Below are 26,989 nucleotides of genomic sequence, written 5' to 3' on the forward strand. Positions count from 1 at the left end.
GTCGGTGACTGCAGCTACGTATCAACAAGTTCCCGAGTAAGCATTGCGAAGGGAACTGCATTCAACGGACATTTAGAGTCGGCAACCTCGCAAAAGGTCATTTTTCACAGGGACGCACAAAACTGCCAGTTTTAAATGGACCGAAAAACACAGAATCTGGGCGATAGGTGGATGCTGGAGATATGTGGTACGGCCCGGCGAGGTGTTGTTTTGGCTCTTTCCAAACGATGCAAGGCGTCGAGTTCATTGACGGCGCAGTGAATATGTAAAGAGTGTAGTTCAAACCGGGGGTGGCTCCCTGGTGTTTTGGTCGTGCTATTCCTAGCTTTGCTTGGACGCACTCTTTAAGTTTTATTTAAATATGAGGTATTTATTCAAATGAAACTATATATCATTCCAGAGATCTTTTCAAGTCTCAAATGTCTATGACGTATGTATGTAGGCTAAAGTTCCAAATGGAAATTTGTACCGAGGCCGGTATTCGAACTCGGGTCTGCTGCTCACTAGGCAGATGCACTAACCACTGTACCAACCTGAAGAGGCTCTGCGCAACTGCACTGACAACTCTCCCTTCCAGACCAAATTCTCATTCATGCCCCAGTTTGTTCTGGCATTTCTTCTACATCTTAAAGACAACTACACGGTGGATATTTCCAAGACGTTAATAGACGTGATCAGAAGGCTGCGTGCATACGTTCCTAGTTTGGCGAACACTCAGGCGTACTCAGTGTCCTGGAATGACATGTCAATAGCGCAGCATGAAGAGCCAACTTAAATATTTATAGGCAAAAACTACATAAAAAATTTCCATAGTTCAACTAATAACTTATAACAGACCATTATTTTTGGGAACCAGTGAACAGCAATGCAACTTCCCGCACTTGCAAGAAGAAATGGGGGTAACCACAATAGTGATTCACAGTCAGTCACATGAATATGACCGCCTGTCGATAGCCTGAATAACCATCTTCTGCAGTGCGGACCGCTGCGAGATGTGCAGGAAAACAGTCAATGAGATTCTGGAAGGTACCGACAGGGATGTGGTGCCATGCCGACTCGAGGGCCGTGGTCATTTGCGCTAGGTTTCTCGGTTGAGGATCTATGGTGCGAACAGCCCGATCGATGTGGTTCCACAGATTCTCGGCTGGGTTTAAATACAGAGAGTTTGGTGTTCCATGCCGACTCTAGGGGCGTGGCCATCTGCACTAGGTTTCTCAGTTGAGGATCTACAGCGCGAACAACCCGATTGAGATGGTCCCACAGATTCTCGGCTGAGTTTAAATCCAGGGAGTTTGGTGTTCCATGCTGACTCCAGGGCTGCGGCCATCTGCGCCAGGTTTCTCGGTTGAGGATCTACGGTGCGAACAACCCAATCGAGGTGGTCCCACAGATTCTCGGCTGGGTTTAAATCCGGGGAGTTTGGTGTTCCATGCCGACTCCAGGGCCATGGCCATCTGCGCTAGGTTTCTCAGTTGAGGATCTATGGCGCGAACAACCCGACTGAGGTGGTCCCACAGATTCTCGGCTGAGTTTAAATCTGGGGATTTTGGTGTTCCATGCTGACTCCAGGACTGTGGCCATCTGTTCTAGGTTTCTCAGTTGAGGATCTACAGCACGAAGAACCCGATTGAGGTGGTCCCACAGATTCTTGGCTGAGTTTAAATCTGGGGAGTTTGGTGTTCCATGCTGACTCCAGGGCTGTGGCCATCTGCGCTAGGTTTCTCGGTTGAGGATCTACGGCGCAAACAACCCGATCGAGGTGGTACCACAGATACTTGGCTGGGTTTAAATCCAGGTAGTTTGGTGTTCCATGCCGAGTCCAGGGCCATGGCCATCTGCGCTAGGTTTCTCGGTTGAGGATCTACGGTGCGAACAACCTGATTGAGGTGGTCCCACAGAATCTTGGCTGAGTTTAAATCTGGGGAGTTTGGTGTTCCATGCTGACTCCAGGGCTGTGGCCATCTGTGCTAGGTTCCTCAGTTGAGGATCTACGGCGCAAACAACCCGATTGAGGTGGTCCCACAGATTCTCGGCTGAGTGTAAATCTGGGGAATTTGCTGTTCTATGCTGACTCCAGGGCTGTGACCATCTGCGCTAGGTTTCTCGGTTGAGGATCCATGGTCCGAACAGCCCAATCGAGATGGTCCCAAAGTTTCTCGGCCGGGTTTAAATCCGGGGAGTTTGGTGTCCAGGGGAGCTCGGGAAACTCATCCTGGTGCTCTTCGAACCATGTAAGATCACTGCAAGCTGTCTGACACGTTGCGCTGACCTGCTGGTAGATGCTATCATGTCAAAGAAAACCAAACTGCATGAAGGGATGGATATGGTCCCAAAGGACACGTGTTGATGCAATGTGCCTTCCAGAATGACGACATCACACAGGGAATGCCACGAATACATTTCCCAATACATAACGCTCCCTCCTCCGGCGTGGCCCCTTTCCGACGACTGTTGCAGGATGTTTGCCTTATGTTTGATGGAGCATAAAACGTGATTCATCAGAAAAGGCTACCTGTCGTCACTGAGTGGACTTCCAGTTGCGGTACTGGCGTGCAAATTCCAGCCTTCTTCGCCAATGAATAGCAGTCAGCTTGGGTGTTTGAACTAGGTGCCTGCTGCGGAGGCTCATGCGAAATAGTGTTTGCTGAATGGTCGTTGAGGAGACACTGTTGTTAGCCCCTTGATTCATCCGGACGGTCAGCTGGTCAACAGCTGTGCGTCTGTTCTCCCGTACACATCTCCGCAGCAGTCGTTCACCACTGTCATCTATTGCCCATGCTCCACCAGAGTTGCCTCGGCGCCGGTTTTGGATTGGCATGCACGGTATTATTTAACGACGCGACGGTAGCACACGAACAGTACAAACTCAGTGGTTTTGCTTCCACCACCCGAAAGCCAATGATCATGCCCTTTAGGACTTCTAATAAATAGTTCCGTTCCCACATTGTTGCACTGTTTTCCACGTTCCCGCCAACACACTTTATATACCCTCCACTGCCAGTGCTGCCACCAACCGTCTGTGAATGACTATTGCACTTACGCGTCGAACGGAAGCGGTGGTCACATTAATGTGACTGGACCGGGTACATTCGCACATTTTGTAAACACAACAATGGGTCCAATTTTTCATTTGGAAAGGAAGGATGTCTGTCGCTGAAGTAAATAACTCCTCGTTTGTTCATGTTCGATTTTCCTCATGGTCTTGCTTTAACTCAGGACACAGAGACCTTTACCACGTGACTTCATTTGATACGTCTTTGGTATAACGTGCCGCGTTCTCTTCTAAAGGGAAATTTCCTTCATTCAGCCTTATTTTCGAATTTGTAACTTCGTAAACTTTCTAAGGTTAAAGTCTTGTGACGACAGTGAAGTTAATACCGAGACACCGACGTCTATGCTATGCATGACGTAAGAAATGTACTTCTGTGTGATTCTGTTCTTTCGTATGTTCGTGGATACGTAAGGCTCTACACCGAGGGAGGAGGCGCAATGGCAAGACACTGGATGGCGGATCAGATACCAAATAGCTTAAGACGAATGCTGGGATAGTACCTCTAAAAGGCCACTGACGATTTCCTTCCCATATCCTTCCCCAATACGAGATTGTTTCTAATTGCCTCGTCATCGATGGGATGTTGAAATCTAATCTTCCTTTCTCGCTTACTTCCTTCATTTCCCATGCACCTGTCTGGAAGTCTAGAACTAGTTTAATGGAGTGCTGCACTCGTAAATGAGAATATGTCTTGAAATATTACGTAGTAGGGGTAGTTTTCTGCTGTTAGTGAGCTAAAGAAGGCGGGATGTCAAGAGGAAAACACCGACCGCTAACGTCTTATTATTCTTTTTGAGTCCAAGAGAGGGCAAGGAAGCTTGAAATTTTTTTTATCCTAAGAGAAAGTACATTAATGAAATGATTTTGTCGTTCCAAAGGGAGTTCATTGTACGTAAGGTATTCACCAAGTTTAGTAAAACACATGATGACACACATAACTCGTCCAGAGAATCAGAAAATGTTATTTATTCTTATCAACCAATCATCGCTTGACATGAGCATTGGAAGCGCCAAGTTAAAAGAAAATTTTTTTTATGATACCGTACTTACTTATCAGCTTGGCCGCACAAATTGCAGTCGGCCTTTGCTCCCACCATTCAGCTTCCTCCGTGTCCTCCGGTCCATGTATTCTTCTCCAGCTAGCCCCATTGTACTCCTAACCTCTTTGGTCCTGTCAATCCATCCCGGCTGTGTTATTCCCTTTGGTCTGCTACCCCTGATGTCCTCTTCCACTACCTGCCTGGTTAACTGGCCGTCTCAAACCGTTCTATCCATACCACTTCAGCCTCCTCTCTTTAATCACTTCCACGACGTCCAGCGATTTGGTACAACTCCTGCAATTCACTGATTTTGCTTTTTCTTCGGTCGTCCCTGTCCTTCACTTGTCCAAAAATCTATTCCAGAATAGCGTTATCATATTTCATTAATTGTCTGTCTTTGCATAAGAGTGTAGATTTCTGATCCGTACGGGACTTTTTTTATAGATCCTAATCTTCGTTAATTTTAATAGGAGCAGGGACTTGAGCAGCTTTCCTGGTGAAAACCTTGACCTGTTTCCTACTTGAACTCTTGCCATTACTTCTTGGTCTACCTCACTCCTTTCGCTGAGAACTCCCCCAAGATATTTAAACTCTTTTGCTCTTTCAAAGATTTTACCATCTTCACCTAAAGGTCCGTCACCGTTCTCTCTGCTTACTACAAGGTTGTTGATCTTATCCGCATTCAAGTCTGCTCTCACTGCCTCTTCCATTAACACTGTTACCATCTGAACCAGATCTTATTCGCTGTCTCGGCCAGCGGCTTGATCCTCCTATCCAGCTTATTTCCATTCTCTAAGCTTGTTACTTTTCTCAGTTCTCTTTCTAGTACCAGATTAAACACATGGGAGGAGGACCATCCTTTCTGTCGCACTCCAGTACTCGCGCTGAACTTCTCGACATATTTCCGTTCATTTTCACTGTGCATGTTGTCTCTTGTATATACGCTTGTGTTAGTTTTATCAGTTTTCTAGAAATTTGCACTCTTTTCAGTACCTGCCAATTGCTTGCCTGTTTACAGTATCATATGCTTTTTGGAAGTCCGCAGAAAGATAGTGACCGTTTCTGTGAAATTCCCACCTCTTTGACGACACTTGCCTTATTGTATGCAGTTGGTCTACGGTTGATTTTCCTATTCTAAATCTTACTTGCCAGAATCCAAGTACCACCTCGACGTATGGTGTTGGCCACTTCACGCTCAGGATCTTAAACAAAATGTGCGTGGTAAAGCAATTCCCCTGTAATGGCTGCGTCTCTTTGGGTTTCTTTCTTCTTAAGTGTCGGGTATACGATTGAGTGTTTAAATCTCTTCCCGGTTTGAGCATCTCTGCAAGTATTATGTGTCTACCAGCCTTGGCACTCCTTACCGGATCTTGTTAAGAAGTTCAGCTGGTCGCCGCAAAGCGCTGACAGACGACTTTTACGAGATGATGCTGAATGGAAAGTATGTGGTGTTAAACACGCAGCACCATTCGATTACGCGGTTTGTAGTTCAAAAATTTCGGTTTTTCGTAAGTTTCTGTAGCAAAGCAAGCTATCCGCGTCAGCAAAATCTCTATGAAATATTTACAAACAAGAGCACTCAGAAGTAAGTACTGGATAATTTTCCCCAATGTTACAAAAAAAACATGCTGTTTATTCTAGTTCTGGCACAATGTACATTTCCAGCTATTTTCTTACATCATACGTTTACACGTACGTGAAAGTGCTCGCTATAAAATCCGACATTGCATTTACGAAATTCACATACTGTTTCCTATGATGTCACTGGAATATATAAAATCCATTAATGGAGATTTATGCTAATTGTAGAAATCAGATGTTTACAGGTTGGACAGCATATTTTCTTTAGTACTTTCATTACTTCGTTACGATAGGCCAATCATCAAAGGTTAACAATATTAAGCTGAGAAACTGAAGAAAGAGAAAGCTCCTTGTAGACAGTTTTCAAAATTAGAATTTATTGGTTCTTAACTATTATTAAAAGGTTATTTTAATACCTGTAGGAACGTAAGACAATAAGAAATACACATACAAAGAATTACCTTGCATTTGGTTCGTAGCGACTGGCACGTTCACAATATGAGCAGCCAACTATACTTTCTCATTGTTTTCCTCTTCTGTGACGTTGTGGTGATTTTGTATGCAAATTTTTCCAAACTGCAACTGCTGTTTTGGCCGTGACTCTGCTGGTAGATGAAGGTACCGATAATAAACCAGGATTTAAAACTCTGTCCATTTGTGAGGTTTTTTTTGCGTAGGGCTTGCACTTCTTTTACGTTTACGACGCACCGGATTATTGGGAGGCTGCTTCTCAATTTGTTGCCTAAATATTGCTGCTGCTGGGGTTATATGGAGAGGATAATATGGAAATTTCTGTGAATGATACCTCTTCTCAGACTCTTTCTTTTGGGACCACATTTATAATCTGCTTCTGTAAAATGTTAACTGCAAACTACTGATGCATTTATCAGCATATTTGGGGTGAAGTTTTCGTGAGAACTCACTCGTAATTATGTATTTCTTAGATCATTATCAACCGGAAATTCGTGTTAAGTTATGCCGCTAGTTTTTCCTTTGTCATTCTTACAGAGCGGCGCCCAGCTGTAAGGCACCCCCAAAGAAAACGAGTGTATTTCGAACGATAATGTATCAACGTAATTTTAGCGTAAATGTTCAACACTATCAGCAAAATGTACAACAGTCATAGGAATACAAATACTACAACAATATTTTCAACACTATAAGCTTTATGTATTGCTTACCTTCGTTAAAAGAGGACTTGCGTTAGAGGATAGTCGTCAAACAAAATAAATCCAGCAAACCATACACTAAATATTCACTGTTCACAGCTTACGCAAACCCATGTGATTTTGACTCTAACAATCCCACATTCCAGTAATGTTTAGGGAACCATTGGTGTGTGGTACAGCTTGCGGGAAAACTGTAAATTCCAACGACACGCCGACCGCCATATGATCCCAGAAAGTGTCGAGGCCGTTTGAGCATACTAGCCTGGTACCTTTCCTGTCTCCAGCATTTTTATGACTTCTCCTACCTCTTCTGTGCTCGATAATTCATTCTCTGTCGGTAACGTCTCTGTGTTTTCTCTTTACAGTTATTCTTCTTCTTCCTCTTCTTCTTCTGTTCCAGTACACCGTTGACGGTTTCATCCATATCTAGGAGGTTTTCTAAATAGTTCTTCCATTCCTCTACAGGTTTCGACTTCACTCTTTAATCAGGAACTATGAATATTGACTGGGTGGTCATGCATACATCTTTGCTTTCTCGTCGCCAGTTAGTTTGCTAACAACATCGTCTAATTCTGGTAACGGAAATAGATGCCTTCATGTTGACACAGAAAAATGGAAGGAATAGCTAACCGCAGCAAAAAGGACGACACAACTGGGTGTGCCATTCTCCTTCATCCCCTTGGACTTCCTCCTTTTCTGTTCGCTCTCAACCAGTCTATAAGGAAGCTTCTTCTATAATTGAGATGCTTTTTAATTTTGGTTGTTTCATTAGATTCTTCAGTTGTGGGGTTGAGGAACATCACCAGTGTTGAAACAGAGCAATAGGTATTTGGAGAAACTGTATTACTGATTAATTTCAGTGTCCTGCTCAGCTAGAGTAAAACCTTGTATCTCGATGGAAAAATCTACGAACTTAAATGTCATTGGATCGTGTCTTACATCCGTTTACTAGGTGAATTGTTACGTACATGATACATCCGTAAAAGTGCTGGAAGACAATTGTGGAGGATGAGTCGCACAACCAATTTTAGTTTTCACGCCGCCTTTTTCTCAAAAGGGCATTCACTCTACGTCAAGTCTAGCATCGTCTTTGATGCACAGTTAGCTTACGAATTTGAACGTATGCCAGGCTCGCGTCGTGAAAATATATTAGCTCACATACATTCGGCACAGTTTCCGAGGGAGATATCGACTTACGTTTTCTGTATCAAAGAGTTCCGATGTCTTCATTTGCCCAGATAAGTGCTACAGCAGATACCACTTAGATAAAGCTGTGTGGCAATTTCCCAGCGCCGCGACGAGTTCCTCTGTACTCGATAATTGTGCACTGACTCTCATAAATTTCGTCACGTCGTAAATTCCGTCGAGAAAACAGCCTGCAGGAAAAGATAGCGAAGCACAGTCACCACATCTTCGAATGACATACATTCACCGCGATAGTCTTACTGCGTCTGTTGTGTTCTACACCGCACCAGAAGGAATGCGTGTTCTGCCGTCGTGGCAACAAGAGCATTTATTAGTCTCTCCTTACCTGTCGGTCTGTCATGAAATTGACATGATGTGTTTCTGAAGGGGAAACCGTACAGGCCGATGCGCCCAAAAACGTTCCAAATTAATGCTTATCAGGATGTCATTCGTTGAGATATGTTGCGGCAGGACAGCGCTTGTTGTTTATCTTGATAATCAGCACTGAAGCATCACCTGCGTCAGCTGTTCTCTTTTATTGTTCGGTAAACGCCAAGAGTTTGGGGCACACTGAGAGGATTCTCACGGCTCCTCTAACTCGTTGCAGAGGAGTTCGCAATAACGAGTGGCATCTTGGAAGTTTCCTTGAAATATACTCTTTCTCTCATTTACTTTCATATCCATTTCGTTTTGTACCGTGAGCTGACGAGTTTTCTTAGAGTACAGACCGTAACACTCACTCAAACGCTAGCGCCGCCTATGATTATGCAACTTGCATTACCCTTGGTTACAGGTGAAATGCAAGTGAAATAGCAGCCCCGCGATTTTGTAGCAATTACTATACCGACAGCAGTAGCCTCTCAAGAAAGCATACAACAGGTCGGCAACAGCGCAGTGGTCTACGTTATTTTGTTCTCTTAGTAGTGTTAGCACGTTTGACAGCCTCACAGTGAACGACGATTGCATCTTTCACATCTTTCATAAATTTATTTATTTTTCCTTTAGGCAACATTGCAACATTGACCATGCAGCACGGAATAGCTACAACAGTACAGAGCTAAATTAAAATGTTTGTGCTAAAATAAAATGAGCGACTAAGCTTAGTTTTATGTATAGTACAATATACTAAGGAGTTTACATTACGCACAATTCTATTGTTAGCCGGCCGCGGTGGTCTAGCGGTTCTAGGCGCGCAGTCCGGAACCGCGCGACTGCTACGGTCGCAGGTTCGAATCCTGCCTCGGGCATGGATGTGTGTGATGTCGTTAGGTTAGTTAGGTTTAGGTAGTTCTGAGTTCTAGGGGACTGATGACCACAGGGCTCAGAACCAATTCTATTGTTACAGTGTTTTCATACGGAGTATCTTATTCAATAAAACTTGAGTTTACATATACACATACCATTTTGCAATTTAAAAAATTTGGGAAGGAGCAATAAGCTAAGTTTTCACGCATCATTCTAACCGGACGGTCGTCTTATGAGTACTTGAGCCACGTGGCATTATTTACTAATTTTAAATCTGGATATAAGTTTCCTTTAACTTTTTAGCTGTCAAATTCTACGTGGGGGAGTTGGAAAATAAGTTTCCCCTGTCGACTGTGGTCAGAGTTGTGTGTGAAAGGAAAAAAAAGAGAATGAGACATAAAAGATAAGACATATCTTTATTTTTCTACATAATTTCCAAGTACATTGAGACATTTGTCATACCGCTTTATAAGCTTCAAAAAGCCTTCCAGAAAAGAATTAGGGCGTTGCATACGGAAGAATCGTTGAACGGCTTGTTTGACGTCAGCACTGCCGTCAAAGCGCCTTCCGCCGAGAATCTTCTTCAAAGCAGGAAACAGATGGAAGTCACTTGGTGCGAGATCCGGACTGTAAGGCGGATGGTGTAGGAGCTCCGAACTAAGAGTTGCAATATGGTTTATCGTTGCCGTCGCCGTGTGTGGTCTCGAATTGTCATCCAACAGCAGAACGCCAGATCTGAGAAGGCCAGGCCGCTTTTTCCGAATCACCTCTTTCAATTTCGACAGAGTGGCACAGTACCGCACAGCATAGATGGTTGCATCCTCCAGAAAGTCCAGCAGCAAAACTCCTTTGGCGTCCCAGAAAACGGTGAGTAGCTTTTGAACTTCTTTCGGACAGGTGATGACGGATCTCCTTCGATTCGGGCGTGTGATGGTGGACCCACATTTCATCCCCCGTCACAATACGAAACAGAAGGTCATTGCCAGATTCATGGTAACGCAAAAGCTGTTCCAGGCTGAACTCCATGCGTTTTTCCATGTGTGTCGCGGTCAGTTGGCGGGGCACCCATTGTGCTGACACCTTCCTGTATCGAAGACTGTCGTGGATGATCTTGTGAGCTCACTCATGTCCAAGGTCTGCGCTACTCCGTCGATGTTGATACGCCGGTCCGCTTTAATCATGTCATCCACCTGCCTGACATTTGCATCTGTAGTGGCAGTGCGCGTCCGTCCATGTCTCGGTATGTCCTGCACTCGCTGACGTTCAACAATCAATTGCTGTCACCATCTCCGCACCATTTGCCTCGACATCACACCTGACCCATACGCCTCAACAAGGCGGTTATGAATTTCTGTGCCTGATACTCCACGTGCCCATTCATAGTGCATAACAGCTCTCACTTCCGCCTTCGATCACGACTCCAAAACTAAAAATGGTTCAAATGGCTCTGAGCACTATGGGACTTAACTTCTGAGGTCATCAGTCCCTTAGAACTTAGAACTGTTTAAACCTAACTAACCTAAGGACATCACACACATCCATGCCCGAGGCAGGATTCGAACCTGCGTCCGTAGTGGTCGCACGGTTCCAGACTGTAGCGCCTAGACACGCTCGGCCACTCCGGCCGGCACTCCAAAACGCACCTTCTCTCCATAGCTCCGGGAAACGACCGAGCGGCTGGCCTCCACTTAGCGCAGGCACTGCGACAGCGCCATCTACATGATCGCGGTCGACCTCTACCCAATGATGTATCGGTGTCTTGCACATGCGCGTTCACCTGCCGTGTCGTCTTTCGCCCATATCACACAACTCTGCCCACAGCCGACAGGGGAAACTTATTTTCCAACTGCCCCTCATACTTATTTACATTGAATCGGTAAAGAGGTAAGACTTTCAGATATGGAAAAACCTCTTGCAAAACCAGTTTCCCGTACAATACTTCTAGTTATTCCTTACATTTAGTGCCACACAATACTGTGGCCTCCACTTCCCTCTATCTGATGGTATCTTAAGCTCTATGTGGTAGCTGCCGCGTACGTCCTCTGCTTATGGATTGCGTATAAACCCTTTTACGCGTTCTTCAGCTAGTCTGTTTATGTATAGCACGTTTTAAGATATGAATACTGCACCATTTCAACATACGCCTGTAGGCGCGTGGAAAGCACCTGAAAACTGGTCCTTGAGAAAGCCATTATCGAGTGTTCGATCACAACAGTAATTGTTTTGTGAGTCAATGTGTGTTCTGAGCTGTCCGATTTACACCAAGACTTTTGTTGTGATCAAATATTTGTAAATAGCCGACTCTGGTCGTGTGAATATATTAGGTCTACAACTTTGCTTCCGACGTTTAGCAGTAGATGACAGTAGGGGAAAGTGGTGGTGCAGTGCCATACAATAAGCTTAGGCATCGTGTACATAACGCGGTCAAAATATTAGTCGATATGTGATTGTATCATAAGAGTGTTCTCTATTTAATATGTCAACTTACGAGTCCAATTCTCGTCATTTGCGGGAAGTTTTAATTTTCTGCCTTAACGTGAGTAAATCTGCTTCTGAGTCTCATAAAATGCTGGGTAAGACCTATGATTTTGATTTCGAAGACCGGCATGGTGGTTGTAGAGAGAAGTTTTTGAAGCTACTGAAACGGACAGAAACAATAACAGGAGATCGTTATCGAATACAATTGATTCTATTCATCCGAGAACAGAAAACCAAACGCCACAATACAGCGAAAGACATGAAAAGGTGATTTTGCAGTACGGCAGTACTCGACCTCATGTCGCAAAACCTGTCAAAACATACTTGGAGACGTTGAAATGAGAACTCTTATCTCACCCACTGTATTCTCCAGACATTACTCCCTCTGACTACCATGTATTTCGATCAATGGCACACGACCTGGCTGACCAGCGCCTCCTGTCGTATAAGCAAGAGCAAAATTGGATCGATTCACGGATCTCCTCAAAAGACGCCTAGTTCTTCGGCCGCGGCTTTCGTATGCTGCCCGAAACATGGGAGAAAGTAGTGGCCAGCACACACACAATAAAGCCTTGAAATTCTAAAAGAAACGGCGGAATCAAAATTGTAGTCCTAATACACATTTTTATGCAACTGGAGCAATCATTTAATAAAACAGAAACTTCACTCTGAAACGAGATTTCCGTCCGTGGCAGTCTCATCTCTGACTTAATTGTGTAGGGGACACTCACGGCGTTATGTTTTGTAACCAAAAAGTCTTAAGCAGTTGCAACTGCCGCTTTGGTCGACTGATGCGGAGTTATTAAATCCTTATAAGGCTCCTTCACTCAACGCTCTATTGTTTTGATCAACTGAAATAATATTAATTACCTCTGCATTTCAACGAAGACCCCGATTCAGTAGACAACACTGATGTTTCAAAATCTGTAATTGCTGCTTTAGTTTATTCCTGGATATTAATCCGGATAATTCGCAGAGAGTCGAATGTGGGTAGAAGTAGAAAACCCATATAGACTTTTCAGTTGTTTTTTAATTTATCCGAAAAAAAGGAAGATTCGCATTTAACGTCCCAGTGACGGCCCTGTTCTCGGCACAGATGGAATTCTCTGTTTCTTCGGGCAGAGGCTGAGTGTCTGCGTAGGTGTTGAACACTGGTTGTACAAGCACGAGCGTCAGGGGCAGGCTGCCTCCCTGTCCTCAGGGATTGCTTCCTTGATCTTGGAAATAATTATAAAAAATAAATAAATAAAAAACTGGCCAAGTGCGAGTAGGAGTCGCTCACTGACGGTCGTACAAACTTAACTAAATCTGTATTTGGGAAATGTGGACAACCAAATTCTGTTTGGCTGGGATTTGAACCATAGTCTTCTCGAATACGAGTCCAGCGTGTAACTATTGCATCACCTCGCTCGGTAGTCTCAGTAATGATATCAATTTCACTACAGAGCTGTATGACACATTTTCTTTGTGTTCAGTTAATCTAAAATCGGTTTCGATTCTGTACCAGGTGCAACAAATCGGTGCCGACAAATGTAGAGGAACTGTAGAGGGCGTCTTGCGGAAAAAACTGAGGGTAAAACCCATGCCCGGAAACACCATTCAGTGACGCCACAGAGCTCCCGAGCTACAGCTTGCACGCTGAAGCGAGCGTGTCGGGAAAGTCTGACAGCATCCAGGCGAAGGCGACGTCGCCAGACACAACATTATGGGTCGTACAGAATCACATCTACTGCCCAAGGGGTGGCCCACATAATTTGTAAGTGCTGTGACCTCGTTTGGTGATATTAAGATCAAGGATTTCCTTACTCCATGTGGTCCTCTAGGCACTCTCTACAGTACCACGACACCATTTGTCAGCGTCGATTCGCCTCACACTGCGAAATCCCATCGGTCTTCTGACTGCTTCGATGAAGCCTGCCGCCAGTTCCTCTTCTGTGTCAACCTCCTCATCTCAGAGCAGCATTTATACACAACATCCTCAACTGTTTATTCGATATCTTCCACTCTCAGTGTTCTCCTACAGTTTTCACCCCCTACAGTTCCCTCCATAGTGTCGCGGAAATTATTCCCTCGTGTCTTAACGCTTATAGTCACATAAAACGAAGCAGAGATGTAACCACCCTCACTAGAGTTCCAGGAGACTCTACAATGTGGCCACGTAGCGCAGTACTTCTACTCTCTCATGATTGCGTACGACCTTATTACATCTAGCAACTCCACATCAGTTACCAAATGTCAATTCCTGCATAAACAGATTACTCTGTCTCGTTTGAATTGTCGTGCTGATACTGGAACTTATCACATAGTAGATGCATTATACTAGCTTTTACATTTCCATTTTGTTCGGTGACTCATTGCTGTAGAATCTAGACAAAACACTTACCTTTTCGGTACAACAAGAGAGTTCTTTTCCTCAAGTGGCTCTATCTCTGTGTGATCTTAAACATTTATTACTGATACCCATTTCAAAACGTCATCGCAAATTTGAATTCATAGGGGTCAGTCTATACACAGTGACGTAAATGGATAGTTTTACACCATGAACACTTTAACCGAAAGCTACCGGTCTGATATACGCGGGCCGTGCGGTTCTAGGCGCTGCAGTCTGGAACCGAGCGACCGCTACGGTCGCAGGTTCGAATCCTTCCTCGGGCATGGATGTGTGTGATGTCCTTAGGTTAAATGGTTCAAATGGCTCTGAGCACTATGGGACTTAACTTCTAAGGTCATCAGTCCCCTAGAACTTAGAACTACTTGAACCTAACTAACCTAAGGACATCACACACACCCATGCTCGAGGCAGGATTCGAACCTGCGACCGTAGCGGTCGCGCGGTTCCACACTGCAGCGCCTAGAACCGCTCGGTCCTTAGGTTAGTTAGGTTTAATTAGTTCTAAGTTCTAGGCGACTGATGACCTCAGAAGTTAAGTCGCTTAGTGCTCAGAGCCATTTGAACCATTTAATATACGCGTTTTTGCAAGGATGTGGGACATATTGATTAAAGTATCAACCTTATGTGAGCTTATTTTCAATACTGGAAGAAGTAATTCCTGCAGATTACAATGGTGGGGTGGGTAAGCGTAACGCTACTGGAACTTTTCAGATGCAGATGGCAATACGGTATGCCGAGAGGATGTGCACGTGGAACTAACTGCCATTTTTAGAACTTTGAGAAAGCTCGAATCACTAGATCACGGACATGGGAGCATCACACCGACAGATCGCACAGACTGTTCGCTGCAGCGCGACGACTGCAGAGCGAGTGGTGTCGAGATGGTCTCAGGTGAACGGAGGTGCAAGAACTCTAGACATCGGTCGTTCTAATAGCACTACACCACAAAAATTAGGTAGAACTGGTAGACTGGCTCTGACGAATAGACAGACGACGCAGCTGAAATCCGAGTTGAGATTACCTGCAGAGTGACACCATGGAACGTAGGGAACAGATTGCTGGAAGCTGGGTCGAGATCTTGGGTTTCCATTGGTCGTTTACCCGTAACACCGTACCACTGACAATAGAAACTAGGATGCTGTAGAGCCCTCGAGCTGGGACACTGAGTAACATTCTGTAATTTTCGGTGATTACTCTCGCTTCTGTTTGTGGCAATCATATCGACGCCAGCGTGTCTGTAGACGAGCTGGTGAAACGTCACAGGGGTCAGCGATTCTAGGGAACCACAACTCTAGAACTCCTGGGATCATGGTGTGGGGAGCAGTTTGACATGATGGCAGGATTCCTTTGGTATTTATTGAAGGGGGCTGAATGCTTGCCAGTATGTGGCAAGAATGGTAAATCTTGTTGTTATACTCTTCATGATCAGGATAGTTAACAGCGTATTTCAAGTGGATTGCAATTCACACTACGAATGTTATGAGTAATGTACGAATCCTCGCGTGACCTACGCACTGCCCTGATTTGTCACTCAATGATCATGTCTGAGATGCGATGGGAAGACGCTTCCTCCCGTCAGTAATGTTCTTGACTGACAGCGTGTGTTTCAGCCGCGGCAAGAAATTCGCCAAGATGGCAGGCGAAGGCTTTTTCTTCCATTCCAGAACGAACATAATAATGTATTCGGGCCCGTGGGAGTCACACTTTATACTGTTGTTCATGATGGTCATCATTACTTAATGGAACAAAAGTTTAGTCATTTAATACTTATTATGCAGTGAACGCACCCACTATGATAAATATCGTAGTGGTGCTTTATGCTGTATCAACATTCCCTTGAATATACTTATTTCTAAGTTAAGAGATGACAGCTTATTGAGTATGTAGGGCCATGCAGTGATATATGGTAAAGAACGTCCACACCTCTGAAACCTTGGAGAGAATTATATCGTCATGACTCTTCGTGACTAGAGTAATTAGAAAAGAGTGGGGTGCGGTTCATCAGAAATGTACCTGCAGCTCGGTTACTTCTTCCTGCAATTTCACAGATTGATCAGACCTTACTTGCAGAACTGCCTTCTTCTTTACAGTCAGCACTGCATCTTGCAAAAGAAAACAGGTTTTCAGTTCAGGCGCAATTAAATTATGTAGAGACATGACGAAATGCTACAGAAGATACTGAGAAGTGGCAACTCAATTAAGTTTTGTATATTGCTGTTAAGGACAATGGAAAATGCGAAACAACCTTCACAATGTGGGAACAACGAAGAATACAATATTTCAAGTATTATTATCGCAGGCAAGCTATCCACAGAAAATTAATACATGAATTACCCAAAGAAAAGGCAGTGAGAGTACACTCAGCCTTTGAGGAAAGTTGCTCTTAGTGTTTAGAGAGAACCAATTAAGAGAAGACACAAGCAGTGAGGCATGAGAGAGATTTAGATGAGGAAACGAGGTCGCGAACTCGTTGGTTACCACAATTGCGTTGAAGATTAGTGGACTGCCAGCTGATCGGATTTTAATCACGAATTGACTGGACACGTCTCACAACAAAGTAATGAAGACCAGAAAGTGCTTCGCCTAAACTGGCGGCAGATGTACAGTAATCGACCGACCGTGCCAAGAAGCCGCATCTCCCCTTTTTATTATCTCGGAGGCGACGTACTAGTGTTGCTACTCGAAAGAAAAGTTAGTAATTCTGTACTTCCCACGGGAGGTGGAGCTGTCTCTCCTTTGCCTGATCGGACGGAGAAGAGAGAGTGACGCCTGTTGCTTTACGCTGGTCATTTTGAGGATGCGCCAAATCAACACTACCGCGGAAAACAGTGTCTCCCTACGTGGAAGCGTTGCTATGAAGCTAGTTTAAACGAAACGGCTAAAGTCTACCTTTTCAACAGATCAGCTATCATCAGATCATTTTACTCATTTGGTTTATAGAAAACGAGAAAATTTGCGGACCTTCCTCTCTGGTAGTCCTTTATCTTGGGAATACATTGGTCGCTCCAGAATTACTATGCAGAATTACCTGTAAGGGTGAAAACTGTCTTTCAGTTTATCAGCTCATTAATTAGGCATGTAATGCATCCTTGAGTACAGTCATTTGTTTCTTGGTCTTTATTACATTCCAATTCTGCACTTTCACCTTAACTTACTTAAAAATTTCATATCCCTTTCCTTGTAAGCCTGAACGAAATGGTCGCTGGTCCCTCTCAAAATGGGTGCGTGCGTGTGCTGGCGAAGTCTCTCGTTTAGAGAGCAGTGTTGGTGAGGCGTGGCCGCCGGCTGGTGGTGTTGCAGTGCGCGTGGAGGTGCACCAGAGCAGCAGCTCGGGCGCCGGCTCCGACGAGAACCTCAGCGACGTGAGCAGCGAGCCGCCCACCGCCCCCGTGTCCTCCGCGGGGCCCGTCAGCGCCGCCCACGCGCACGCGCCGCCCTCCGTGGCCGGCGACCACGACCACGACTACGAGGACATCAACCTGGTGCACGACCACGCCAACAACAAGGATGCCGACCCGCTCGCGCAGACCTCGCGCGCGCCGTCCATGGCGCCTTCTACAGGTACGGCGTCACTCGGCCGAATTAAATGTATACTAGGTTTATTTATTGGTTATTTCGGAATCAGATGGAAGCTACCTATATACGGAAAATTTTAATAGGCGATTTTATAATTAGATATTTTAACCAGCCATAGGCGACGACGACGTCTTTCTGTGAAACCTAGCCACGAAAAGCTAATCCCTATTGAGAAAGCTTAAGGAATTAGTATTGCCGACAGACCGGACAATGTTTCTGCTACCTCACTCCATGTGGGGATGGAACTAGTAAGATATTCGCTATAGTATAAAGTAACCTTTAACATTCTCTGTACAATGTCTCTCGGAGTTTGTATGTTCAGGGTTACCAAAGTAAAACAGTCTTGGGAAATATTTCGTACCCTTTAAGATAGACAACTCAACTTACACCATCCGCTCTCTGCACAGATGACGTAAGCTGTATTGCCTCTCTTAAAGGACATGAAATATTTTCCGGGCCTAATTTCTTTTACTCATCCCGTAGACGTAGAAACTTTTTTTAACCCAAAACTTGGGGATTTTAGGTGCGTCTGGTATTGCAGTGAGGACGTCCTCCAGCTTTCCCGGGCAAAGATATGACGTAAATTGCAGCAGGTGGACATAACGTTACAAATGAGGACATTTTGTTTATTTCTTAGATATTGTCAGTTTGGTGCACGAATTTAAAATGAATAAGAGAGAAAGAGATTTCATAGACTATTCTGGAGGTAGTTTAAAGGCTCTTTCACTTTTAAAAAAAAAAAACTCAAATGTGAAGAAAACTTACGAAAAAATTTACACAGTTGTAAATGATAAATTAAATAAACAATTTCACTCATGGTTGAAACGCAGCCCCCGACTTCAGTGTCATGTAACTCGATTTTTAATTAACTTAGTGGGGAAAAAGTAATGCACCTCAAAAAGTTTTTTCTGGTCCCTTAATGAAATTCTAGATGCGCTCCCCTTATGGCACGTACACTATCTAGCCGATATTCTAACTCAGTCAACACCCGTTCTAAAACGTCAGTGCCAATTGTCTCAATAGCTGCCGTTATTCTTGGTTCAGATCAGCTACGTCGATAAAGCTGCCACCTGGTTTGATTTCCTGTAACAACTGCAGTCTGTACTGAAACATACGCTTTCGGAGTGCCCGGTGCACAGTCGTACGAGGCATCTGCAGTTCTTTGGTTCCTTACCAACAGATTTCTGAGGCGAACACTGGAAAGCCTGTCGGATTTGCTCCGTATCTTCGTCACATCTGCTTGGCCTGCCTGCTTGGTGCTTCAAATCTACGTTCCCTGTTTCCATGAAGTTCCTGTCCCATTTTCTTATGGATGGTTGGTAGGGTGGTGGTTTCACGTATCGCCTACTGAAATTTCACTCAACTTGAGTGTCGGACTTCGATTCAATAAACCACAACAACATTCTGCTTTTTCCTATGCAGATTCCATTCCTAGATTCATATTTGGCACTGCTGCCACCATCCACCATCAAAGAAAATTTTTTGAGGTATGTTCCTCTTGTCACCTAGAAAAAGAAAACGTTTATTCATTACCTTACATGAAGTAAGTGAGTTGGTGCATCAGACAAACTTTGCTTTTTTTTCTCTAAGTTCATTACAAGTTGAGTTATATGACACTGAAATGTAAAGTACCTTTTGGACGCCCTGTATACTGTATGTGGTGATTTGAAGATCTCATGTATGTTCCTTGAAGAGGAAAGTGGCTTTACTGAAGGCTCCTGTTTTGTAAGCGATTGGTACCGTAGAGCACGGGATTAACATTGGTCCACAACACATTGGCCTGCAGAAAAATTTTGAAGCTTAGGCGTCAGAATGTTTTACGCAAGAACCTCTTCAATCCAAAGAAAAAATTCTCTTACCATCAGCTCCATGTACTTATTAAGTTAAGCCTAATGAAACAGTTTTTGGAAATGGAGAATGTTTCAAGAATCTGTGCGAAAAGTTTCCCGCCATCTATGAGAAGCGATATAGAAATAAGATGTATTTGCTGCACCTGACATTCGAATAATGATGTTCGGTTCCAACTTCGAATCAAAAATAACATCGATGGAAACGGACGTTTGCTTATCATTCAAGCAAGTTGTTACTAAGATATCTGACAGCAAAAAGGACCCATTTTTTATTTTCATTATTGCCAACATGCCGAAAAAGTACAGTTTAGTCTGTTACATGAGCTTCACGATTCACTTTCAGAACAGTCATCTTGACTTTTTCCGCGAAAAGTTGGGTATGTCAGCCGGGAATAAGGCGAACGCATTCGTCAAGTCATGACATTGATCGGAAGACGGTATCAGTGTCCCTGCAATACGAATATGCCTGGAGACTACAGTTAGTCATTTCTCCGAAAGGCGCAGCAGGAATTCCAACGGAGAAAAAGCTGTATTATATGCTCCACGGAGAAGCGATAAATGAAATGTAAGGCTGTTACAAAGAAAACAGATAACACATATTGTTTGATTTATTTTGATTAGCTTTGCGCTTTACAGCTTGTAACAGGCGATGCCCGATGAATTTTCATGATTATTCTTAATTAAAATCATTGATCATACTGAAACTTTCATACTCTTCATTCCAATTATATATGATTTTGCTAGCTTACTATCTTACAACGAAGTCTCATTGTTGCAGAACTATACATGATTTAAAAATCTGAGATCAGTTACGGATGCAGTGTGAGATTAAGCTATTATCTAGCAAAAAGTGGTCAAATATATTTCTTGACTTGCGTTGTTTTAATATCTTGTACTTAACGAAACAGTAGAGAAATACTACCTTCACGCAGAATGGTGTATTTGTCTCTCCTCTTCTGGAATCTTCTCTAGCGGTAATTTTCTTACCGTTAAGATTGTTAGAGGAAGGAGTTGTGCTCTGAACTCGTGACTTCATCATTCGGATCTGTCGGATCCTGTACGTTCGCTCCCGAGATCACTTGATGTCTAAACAGCTGAACACGAAAGTAAGCGCACCGATAACGTAGTCTACTGAATGTTATCATAATGATTACGGCCTGTCTGTGGAATCCTTATCTATCGGCACATCTAAGCGAATTATTTTGTTCCATTGATGGCAGTCTCATGTTTTTCCTCTGTGCGATAACGCAGCCTCCTTCGCAACAAACACACACACTTTACTCTGCAGGTGAAGAGCGTGTATCTGAGTTTGACCCGGGCAGCATTAATTTACACGTCATGCGTGGAGCTCCCTAAGCACTCGCATCAGTCACGCCGAGGCCTGCGTATGTCGCTTAATCGCCCGTCTCCGCTCTTCTTCTACTACAGCCTGGCTGCCTGGGTGCGGGGTTTCTTTGCCTGATGGGCGCCCTGCCTTATTACGTGTGGTCTTCATCACACCTTGTGTAACACACCGGAGCACTGGAAGGGAAAGGTGTGCGTGGCATTTAATGACCAGTAATACCGCCTTTCTTTTCCAATTCCATTCCTGAAGTTTAGGACAGTGAAGTGGATATCTTTAGTGGCACTGGTTTTATGGGCCGTTAGGACGTGCTCTCAGGCATATTTCTTTGGGAGACAACCACCGCTGGAAACAGTAAGTAGTTTAGGACAGTGAAGTGGATATCTTTAGTGGCACTGGTTTTATGGGCCGTTAGGACGTGCTCTCAGGCATATTTCTTTGGGAGACAACCACCGCTGGAAACAGTAAGTAGTTTAGGACAGTGAAGTGGATATCTTTAGTGGCACTGGTTTTATGGGCCGTTAGGACGTGCTCTCAGGCATATTTCTTTGGGAGACAACCACCGCTGGAAACAGTAAGTAGTTTAGGACAGTGAAGTGGATATCTTTAGTGGCACTGGTTTTATGGGCCGTTAGGACGTGCTCTCAGGCATATTTCTTTGGGAGACAACCACCGCTGGAAACAGTAAGTTATTTTTCGATTTATATTAGTTTTGTAAACTTATAATCACAATGTGTCCGCTTTGTAATGTACAATTGTTATCTTACCAAGACCAGAATTAAATTAAATCTGAAAAAAATGATGTAGACTTTCAATGCACATAAAGAAGAGCCCCAGGGGTTCTAAATGCACCGTGGATTGAAATACAATCATGATTGTGACTTAAGGCGGTTGTTCTTCGTTTTAGAAACGAATCTCATTCCATCTTCGGTCGTTCTAAGATTGTGTTTTTTACTTAATATCGACAGTCTGTACATTATACCACAGAAATGATTGCGCCTTGATAAAACTGGAACTACACAGCTGGGTTAACAGCTAACTGTTCTGCCGAGCAAGGGTCATAACACTCAGCGCTTTCTGGCAACGGCCTTATACGTCACAAATCGACCGTTTCGCGGTTAGCCATTCACAGCTAGGCTGTTTCTGCTAGCTAAACTGTTTTACGTTTGAAAATTAACAATTACATGTTTACAGGCTCTGTAGATGTCTGTTGCAGAAGGAGGAGAACGAAAGCCTGGAAAGATTGAGTAGGTTTTAGAAAGAAAAGGAAAAAAAATGCTATTGAAGAAACACATTTGAGACGTTTCGAGAACCGGCGTCTAGTCTCTAAAGTAAGTTCTCCCGTATAAGCAGTCTCTAGCATACAGTAATAATAAACAGAAGCCTGTTTCCAGAAAGAAAGTAGGATTAGGGTTTAACGTGCCGTCGACGACTATGCCATTAGAGACGAATCAGGTACACGGATTGGGAAAGAAGGAAATCGGCCCTGTGAAAAGAACCTTCCCGCTATTCACTTTATTGGATTTATGGAAATCGCCTAAAGCCTCAATCTGTATGGCCGAACGAGGATTTGAATTGTGGTCCTCCCGAAGACGAATGCCGTACTTTGCCACTGCGTCACCTCCCTTGCTACTGGTCCCAGTCACTATCCTGAAACAGAGACTTTTATCCTCGTTGCTGCTGCAGCCACTATAAAGAATTAAGCGAGACAGCCGCCAAGTACTACAGCCTTCACGAAACAAACCGATTAAAAACATGCCCTGCTGTTTTGGTCTTATTTCCGAAGACTGGTTTGATGTAGCTCTCCACCCTTCTCTGTCATGTGGAAACCTCTTCCTTTCTGCAAAACTACTGCCACCTACATCAGTTTCAGCCTGCTTACTGTAGTCACGCCTTGGTATCCCTCTTAAAATTTTGCACCCACATTCCCTCCATTACCGAATTGACTATTCGTTGATTCCTCAGGATGTTACCTGTTACCTGTAATTCTAGGCGCTCAGTCAGGAACCGTGCGACTGCTACGGTCGCATTCGAATCCTGCCTCGGGCATGGATGTGTGTGATGTCCTTAGGTTAGTTAGGTTTAAGTAGTTCTAAGTTCTAGGGGACTTATGACCACAGATGTTGAGTCCCATAGTGCTCAGAGCCATTTGAACCATTTGTTACCTGTAAACCGATCGCTTTCTGTAGTCAAGTTGTACCGTCAATTTCTTTTCTCACAAATTTTATTAGGTATCTCTTCCTTAGTTTCTACAGTTACCCATCTGATCGTCATCATTCTTCTACAGCAACGCATTTCATATTGTATTCTCTTCTTGTCTGAACTGCCTATCGTCCACGTTTCACTTCCGTAAAAGGCTACACGCCAGGGAAGTACCTTTGTAACAGCCTTCCTAACGTTAACTTTTGCGTTGTGTATTACCAAATTCCTGTTTTTCAGAAATGCTTTTCTTACTACTGCCGTCTGCATTTTATATCACCTCTACTTCCGTAATTTTCAGTTATTCAGCTGCTCAAACATCTCAATAATCAACTATCCTTACCTTGTTTAATTCGACAGCATTCCATTATCCCTATTTTACCTTCGTTATTGTTCACTTACCACCTCTTTTGAAGACGCTATCCACTCCGTTCAACTGCTCTTCCAAGTCCTTTGTCGTCTCTAACAGAATTACAATGTCATCGGTAAACTGCAAAGTTTTTAATTCTTCCCCCTGAACATATACTCCCTTTCCCAATTTCTGTTTCGCTTCCTTTATTGCTTCCTCAGTGTACAGATTGAATAACATCGGGGATAGGCTGCAGCCGTGTTTCACTGCTTTCTCAACCATTGCTTCTCTTTCCTGTCTTTTGACTCTTATAACTGCAGTATGGTTTCTATATACATTATAAATAACGTTAAGCTCCTTTTATTTTACCCCTGCTACATTCAGAGTATCAACATCGTATCTCCTATGTATTTTTCATCTACTTCCTCTTCTCTTTCTCTAATACCAGCTTTGTGTTCGCTGCTTCGCTGGCGTGGACTGTATGGTATGCACAGATTCTTTTTTGGTTTTTCCTTCATTGAGTTTATATGTTGTTGCGGCGATTGCTCATTGTAATCTACACACTGTGCAAACAACGTACTGCTGTACGCAAACTAAGCTACGAACATAGTATTAAAATTTAAGAAAGCAGTTCCTCCTTCAAGATTTGCACATTTTTTTACTTGAATTTAAGTATTGTTACACATATTGTTCATGTACAAATCAACAATCTAGAAACAGGTACCTGTTCATCTCAAACGGATATTCCTGTACACAGAATCGGATCTATTTTATCTCCAGTAACAATTAGTTTGCATAATAATTTTAACAAAAGCAATTTAATAAACATATATTACACCTACTGAAAAATTAATGTGTTAAAGATCTGCTACTTTTTCTGTAATTTCGGCAAAGCCGATTTGTCCCGGTGATTGTTAAATAGCTTTCTTTCATTTAGTTCATAAATTGCAACATCCTACTCTTTTCACGTGAATTAAGGCCATAGAAGCATGCACTTCTGACCAAAATGCTATTCTGTTTTAAAATGCAATATTTTCACAAAATTTGTCATCCCCTATCTCCCCTCCCCCACGAGGTTTTAATTTCCAAAAATTCTGAAACATATTTTTTTATTTATACCCGAGGAGCCAAGTACCAATTTTGGTAGATGTACCTTTATTTCTTTAATAATGATTATTTAAAAACATTTTTCATCTACTACTTTACCCCCTTATGGGCTGAATTTTGAAAAATCCCTTCTTTAACGATACGAGCCATTTCTTCTTAGCTATCAAAATCATTTATTAGACTTCTGTTTTACCTTTCGCCTGCTTGTCCTTTGCCGCATTTTTATGTTTTCTCGTTTCTTCAATGAAGTTCAATATCTCCTGTTTTAACCAAGGATTTCTACTAGGCATTTTACCTATTTGATCCCCAGCTGCCTACACTGTTTCATTCCTCAAAGCTACTCATCTGTCTTCTACTGTATTCCTTTCTCCAGTTTTAATCTACAGTTCATAGCCAATAAATTATTTTCAGAATCAGCATCTTCCTCTGCACATGTTTTACATCTTAAAATCTGGTTCCAAAATCGCTGTCTTATCATTACATAATCAATGTGAAACCTTCTAGTGCCTCCGGGTCTCCTCCACGTACACAACTTTCTTTCATGATTCTTAAACGAAGTGTTAGTAGTGATCACATTATGCTCAGTTCAATATTCTGCCAGGCGGATTATTCTTTCATTCCTTTCCCTAATCATATCTTCTGCTACTATTTTTCCTTGTCTTCCTTTTCCTGCTATCGAATTACAGTTACCCATTACAATTAAATTTTCGTCTCCCTTCTCTATCTTACTTCATCAGACATTATTTCAGTCTCCTCTTTATCTGCGAAGCTAATTGGCGTATAAACTTGTGCTACTGAAGTGGGTGTTAGCTTCGGTCTATGTTGGCTGTGATGATGCATTCACTATGCTATGCATAGTACCTTAAAAAATTCCTTTTTTCTTAATCCTTATGAAAGCCGCTCCTACATTACATACATTTCATCTTGTGTCGAGAACCCTGTAAACCAGGTCTCCTGTTCTTCCCCCCAATGCACTTCAGTAACTTCCACTATAACTAAGTTCAACCTATTTATCTCCCTTTTTAAGTTCTGCAACCTTCCACGCTCTAACATTCCATTCTCTAGACCCGCAGAATACCAGTTCTTTTTTTCCTGATGACGGCATCATCCTGTATTGTCCCACCCGGAGATACGAATGGGATATATTTCATCTCTGTAATATTTTACCCAAGAGGACGCCATCATCATCAAGCCACACGGTAGAGCTGGATGAGATCGGGAATAAAATAACAGCTATAGTTTCCCATTGCTTTAAGCCGCTCACAGCATCAGCACAGGCAATGTTTGCATATAACGCTAGAAATAGTTAGGAGAGCACAGAACCGACGAGGGAGCGCAAAATAAGCACTATTCACCCGAGAAGTATTTCATTTTCCGCTTCTTAGACACTTATGCGTCTGCATTAACGTCTTTTTTTTTATATAGACATCAACGCATGAAACAGAAAAACAGCGTTTTTGCTGTCGTGTACCTCTTACAATGCACTCTTGATCCATTGTTATATTTTATTCATACCATTTGTATTCATCACACATCAGTACATAAGAGCATTTCTACATTTTCTTTCACAGCGGAGAACATGCATGGTCAAGGTACTTTTAAAAGCCTAAACAATGGCAGACGAAAATCTCACCAGAGATCTTTTGTTCACTTAGCAGCGCAATATCAGAAAATCAGGGAGACCAGCCTCTGCAGCAGTTCTGTGATTATTATAATCTATTCAGTGTTATTCACTAACTGGACAGGAGCCTTCTGCGTCATATTAAGGTTTTGTTTCCAAGTTCCTTGATACGGAAGGGTTTCACTAACTCAAACCGCGTGCAGCATTGTGAGTGGAGGAGTCTGATACTTTCTGGACTAACTGTACTACCGGCCGCACTAAGAATGATCATTTTGTACTCTGTATCTAACGAAATTGTCGTGGTACGCGATTGGTTTGAAGAACATTCTGGACAGTTCCAGCGAATGATTTGGCCACCCAGATCGCCCGAGATGAATCCCATCGAACATTTACGGGACATAATCGAGAGCAGTAGAGGCAGCAGCCGGCCGTGGTGGTCTCGCGGTTCTAGGCGCGCAGTCCGGAACCGTGCGACTGCTACGGTCGCAGGTTCGAATCCTGCCTCGGGCATGGATGTGTGTGATGTCCTTAGGTTAGTTAGGTTTAAGTAGTTCTAAGTTCTAGGGGACTTATGACCACAGCAGTTGAGTCCCATAGTGCTCAGAGCCATAGTAGAGGCAGCATGACGCAATGTTTCTGCAGGAGACTTACAACGACTTGCTGAGTCCATGCCACGTCGAGCTGCTGCACTACGTCGGCCAAAAGGAGGTCCGACACGATACCGGGAGGTATCCCACGGCTTTTGTCAGCTCACTATATGTAAGGTCGAACTGGTGGTCTTCCTATAAAAGTTTTTCCTTATT

At 43.4% G+C, this 26,989-nt stretch overlaps 1 protein-coding gene across 1 annotated transcript in view; it reads left to right on the forward strand.

Moving 5' to 3' along the window:
- The window catches only part of LOC126235303 (uncharacterized), a 485,532-nt gene that overhangs the window by 374,821 nt on the left and 83,722 nt on the right, over positions 1 to 26,989 (forward strand). The window contains exon 7 of the mRNA XM_049944027.1: positions 17,443 to 17,703. Coding sequence (XP_049799984.1) covers positions 17,443 to 17,703 — 261 coding nt within the window. The remainder of the gene's footprint in view (positions 1 to 17,442; positions 17,704 to 26,989) is intronic.

Source organism: Schistocerca nitens, chromosome 2, assembly GCF_023898315.1.
Source record: "Schistocerca nitens isolate TAMUIC-IGC-003100 chromosome 2, iqSchNite1.1, whole genome shotgun sequence".
Taxonomy (NCBI): domain Eukaryota; kingdom Metazoa; phylum Arthropoda; class Insecta; order Orthoptera; family Acrididae; genus Schistocerca; species Schistocerca nitens.